This window comes from Antrostomus carolinensis, unplaced genomic scaffold, assembly GCF_000700745.2.
Source record: "Antrostomus carolinensis isolate BGI_N321 unplaced genomic scaffold, ASM70074v2 scaffold20931, whole genome shotgun sequence".
Lineage (NCBI taxonomy): Eukaryota > Metazoa > Chordata > Aves > Caprimulgiformes > Caprimulgidae > Antrostomus > Antrostomus carolinensis.
In genome coordinates this window covers 3389-8138 of record NW_010292304.1, presented here as the reverse complement: position 1 = coordinate 8138, position 4750 = coordinate 3389, and the positions used below count along the sequence as shown (strand labels likewise).

The window sequence follows — 4750 nt, the reverse complement described above, 5'->3', positions numbered from 1 at the left end:
TAGAACTTTCTGCTGGGCATATGATATGTGAAGATAGTCTAGTGATTGGGGTAAGTAAACAAACAGGTTTTTCAGACCAGCTAATTGAGCTAACTCTTGCATTTTGGCCCATGAAAACTCATGAAATTTGATAACTTATTTATTTTTAAACATATTACACTCAAAGAATGGCCATGAAAAGAGGACAGGCTCATTGGAATTAAATACATCTGATAAATTCCTGAACAGAATTGCAGACCTTGCAGCAAAATTGTGTGTTAATAAAGTTGGAGGTCACTCATTTTCCTAGTTAATTATTACTTGACAGTAATAAAAACTCATGAAACCAATACTATGTATAGCTGCTTAAAGAGAAGAGGGAGGTGTTTCTGAGGACTGTGACAACATGCAATTAATTATCCATGCCATTCCTCTAATCTCCTTGGCCGTATCGTTCTTACTTGGTGTGAAACTATCTGAGATGATGTAAGAACTCTGGCTAATACCATCATATGGGATGTCAATCTTTATTCCACACCTTTTTTTTTTCCTTTTGGAGAGTATCTGTCTTCAGTGAGGGGATAGCTCTTGACTTACAAAGTCATCTCCAGTTCCAGATGGTGACTTACCCATGGAAGAGGTGCCAGCCCTGTCACTGCAGCACGGTGCATTGCCTGCTGCTGTAGGCACTGCTACGGTCCAGCATTGGCACATACATTTTAGCCATGACACAGTAGCTGACTCCACGCCTCAAATCTTCTATTTTAATAACCTTGTCTTTTCCTTCATACACCAGGACTTTGTGTTGCTTCAGGCAGAGCAGAGTAAAAACAGTCAGTTAAGCACATTACCCTAGCAAGTGTGTCATGAGTGAAGTTTGATAAGAATAGAGTATGCAGAGCAGCACATGGACTTGCAAAAACTCAATAGCATTAATAACTTATTTATGATTTTTAAAGAAAATTCCCCTGACAAATTCCATTCCTGTCCCCGTTTTTTAATCTGTGTCTTAGAGTATGAAATACTAAGTTGATGGGAAAGAATAAAAGGAGGAATTATGACTCAATTCAGTCAAATTCAGTTCCTAAAAATAAACCTACTTTGTTTTCAAGTCATCGATGCTCTCACAAACCCAGATGACTTTCAACTGTAAACCAAGAATGATGTGCCCATACTTTCCCGGCTTTTCAACAGTAAAGGGTTCATATTTGAATATGCACTTACCTCATCTAGAAAGTTGTTAATTATGAAGACTTGATATAGCAGATCATAATAATTTGTCATTGGTATTTTGCTGCCTCTCTTCCTTTTAAAAGGAGAATGTGGAGCCTGGAGCTTTAGTATTATGGATTTGTTGCTATGAACCACAGTTACTGTCGGAGGTCCTATCACAGCTAAGGAAAAAATCCAAATCTATCAACACAATATTTTTTTTTTATAATGTTTTACAGAACGAATTTTAATCCATTCAACAATTTAATGTTATTGTTACCAACAATATATTATTTACTATTAAATTGCCACTTTGTAAATTCTTACTCGGTGGTTATTGCTTGGGATAATTTGGGGGTGACATTTCCTGTGTTTGTAAATCTGTCTTTGAGGCAAACTTTTTGCAAGCTCTCAGAGATTTCAAAATGGCATGTTGCTGACTGCAAGCTGGTCAAGCAAAATCCTTTGGATTCTTTGCCCTGATTCTTTTTTTCCCCTTGATATTTATCTATGTGCTTGGACTGGACAACAGCTATTTGAACCATTTCAGTTATTCCAAGGATGCAGCTTCAATCATTACTTTCAAGTTTTTTGCAATCTGCTCGGTTAAACACAGCTAAGGGTTCAGGCTAGTGCCGGCACACCTGTGTGTGCAGCCCCAGAGATGTGGAAGGCCACGACAGCAGCTGCCCCGTGTGTCTCTCCAGGAAAAGGAGGTGGCACAGGGCAAGAAGGACTGTTGCTGCTGCAAGATACTGCTTTATGGCAAAGCTTGTGGTTTCCTCCGCACAGGAGGCTCAAGGTTTGCACTTTGGGGCTGTGAAGTGACCTGCATTGACGTTCACAATTCAATTTTGCAATGACCATTGAGGGAAAACTGGTTAATTCACAGAGAACTTACTGGAAGGTACACTGGTACTGTTCAGTATTTTGACAATCCTCCAATTTCTAACATACTGTGGCATTATAATGACTGTACTAAAAGCTTTGGACGTGTCCTTCCTAAATACAATGCAGTCAGGGAAAAACATAAATGAGAGAAGAATGGTGCAAACCCAGCTCTCGAGTCTCTTCTCCCTTTTCCTCTCAAGCAGAGAATGTTTCCTTCTTTTCCACCTTGTGGAAGCAGCTCTGTCCTTCCAGCAGCTCCAAAAATGGCTGACAAAAAATGATGTAGTCCCATGCCTTGAGAAAGAGGTTGAGTTAAAGGGAGCTGGGCATTTCTGATCCTGTAATTGTTGATAAGTGGCTACTTATCCATAATTGGTTGGCTTTCAAGTGTGGGGAAAATTATTTCATCACAACCCTTCACCTGAGAGCTGTTGACTCACAACTTCTGCTACAGCTTTGTAGCTAGAAAAGGACTACTCATGTTTGCCAATTGTGAGCAGAAATGACTTATCCCATGCCACAGAAAATCCAGTTCCCTTCTCAGAGACACCCATATGTTTGCACTTACTTTCTCGCCAGGGAGTGAACCTGCAGCTGAGGCTCCAGCTGGAATAGATGCCGGCTGACACAGCCTTCACTCTGCCGTAGTAAGGCTCTTGGACATCAGAGGTCTCATTCGTTAGGTCACAGACATGGTTTCGAATCCCCCAGCAGTCATCTTTGTTTTGCCACATGCTCTGCCCATACCTACGGAGGAAGAGGAGAAAGGATGGAAGCTTTCGCTGCCACTGACTGGGTGCATACAGATGTTTAACTGTCTGTTTTAACTCGGCAGTACTGACAAGTGTTCTACTGTGGAAGTTAACTCCCTTCAGTTTGATGGCAGGGAAGATTGGTTTCACGGGAGTTTGGGAGCTACAGGTTTCTGTCTTTTCTGCAAGAAACCTAAAGCAGAGATGTATGTTACCAGCCCTGTAGGAAGCCACCACATACTTTCCCCTTGGGAGAGGTGGGTGAGATATGGCTTAGCCACTGTGTTGAATGATGGGCAGAACCCTGGCTTCAACTAATTTCTCAAAGGTAATAGTGATTTCAGGTGCTCACAAGGTATGCCAGTGACGGGAGCCTACCCCCTCTGAGGACCAACCCTTAGTGCTGTGTCAGGCTTGCCATGCGAGGCAGCCTGCAGCACTGTCACAGGCAAGGTGGGCCCCCGAAATACCTTAACGGTCTTATTGCAGAAGTACCTGACCTAGGTAGACCTGCTTCAGGCAGGCAGTTGGACCCGGTGACCTCCAGAGGTCCCCTGCAAACTACATTTTTCTGCAACTTTATGGTGCAATGCAGGTGCAGAGCATATTGCTGGAGGTGCTTGTTCCTTGCCTGCACCTTAGGGGCAGTTGATAAACACAGAACAAGTGAGAGCTGGCAGCCGAGCAGGATGTGGCTGTTCTCCAGGTGTGGAGAAAATATCCCATGTCACCTGAGAAATCCCTTTGACATTCCAAGCAGAGATGGGCCCCAGCCTGGCTGGAGTCTGGAGTTCCCCTTGTACTTACACTTTAAACTGCACAAAGTAGACTGCATCTCTTGCCTCTCTGGCCCTCCCAGGCTGCCAGTGCAAAGTGCTGTTGAAGTTTAACGAATGAAACTCTACCTTCTGCGGCTTAATTGAATCTTGTAGGTCTTGGTTTTCCAAAACTAAAATCACTGCAAATAATAAAGAGCAATAACATAACAAGTTTGTCACAGACACACTCTTCCATATTGAAATCAGGGGGTATTGGAACAGCTCATTTGCTTTCAGACTGCAAGGAAATTAAATCTCCTGAATCTCATGTTCAAAACTTTCCAAGTCACAGTGACCAAATCTAGAAGTTTCAGAGCAAACACACTCAGTATTATGAAAGGAACACTTTTATGTAGTTTGGCTTTATGTTTGGGTTTTTTTTCATTTTTCCTTGGTGAGTTTACTGCTGTGAAAGATGTCTGATGGACATTTCAGGAAACAAACCCTTTGGATCAATTCACAGAGCCTACAGCGAGGAGCCACATCACTAGTTCAAGTAAAGTGCTCTTTCCTCCTCATCTCAACATTAACCGACAAGGATTGCAGCTGTTATAACAGTTGCCACAACTGTGTTTATTAGCTCTTGCCTAATAAAAAAATAACCTGAGATTCACTGCTTTTCCGGTCTGCACTACTGGAAAAAGCTGCCTGACAATTTTAAAGATAATTTATTTTCAAATTGTGATGGTTACAAATGACAATCAGGTAACAATCTCTCTGAAGCATCCAAATGCTAACATTCTTCTGGGTTTTGTGACCCAGATGACTCTGTATTACTGCAGCTTTATCCCTGGCATATCACAGAATCCAGTAACACTTGTACTAATTGAATTGAAATTGGTAATACAGCTATTAACAAATTCAATGGGCAACATGCTTCCTTTAGCTTCATTTCAAAATGAAAGACAAGATAACAGACTAATTTGGAAGTGACAGGACTTTTGAAACCCATCAAAAGATCCAAAGATTTCTTGACTCATCCAGAGATTCGATAACAGACCCAGCACCCCCTCCCCACATTGGAAAAAAGCAGAAAGCCTTTACTTACTGGTTATCTCATCCTGAAGCAGATGCATCAGTAAGCAGAGGGAGGAAAGA

At 41.9% G+C, this 4750-nt stretch overlaps 1 protein-coding gene across 1 annotated transcript in view; it reads right to left on the bottom strand.

Annotated features, from left to right (window-relative positions):
• Window positions 1-615: 615 nt before the first annotated feature.
• IL22RA2 (interleukin 22 receptor subunit alpha 2) overlaps window positions 616-4750 on the bottom strand; it is a 6117-nt gene continuing 1982 nt past the window's right edge. The window contains exons 2-5 of the mRNA XM_029087208.1: window positions 3642-3792; window positions 2651-2829; window positions 1204-1373; window positions 616-787 (exon numbers count right to left, since the gene is read on the bottom strand). Coding sequence (XP_028943041.1) covers window positions 632-787; window positions 1204-1373; window positions 2651-2829; window positions 3642-3792 — 656 coding nt within the window. The 3' untranslated portion in view covers window positions 616-631. The remainder of the gene's footprint in view (window positions 788-1203; window positions 1374-2650; window positions 2830-3641; window positions 3793-4750) is intronic.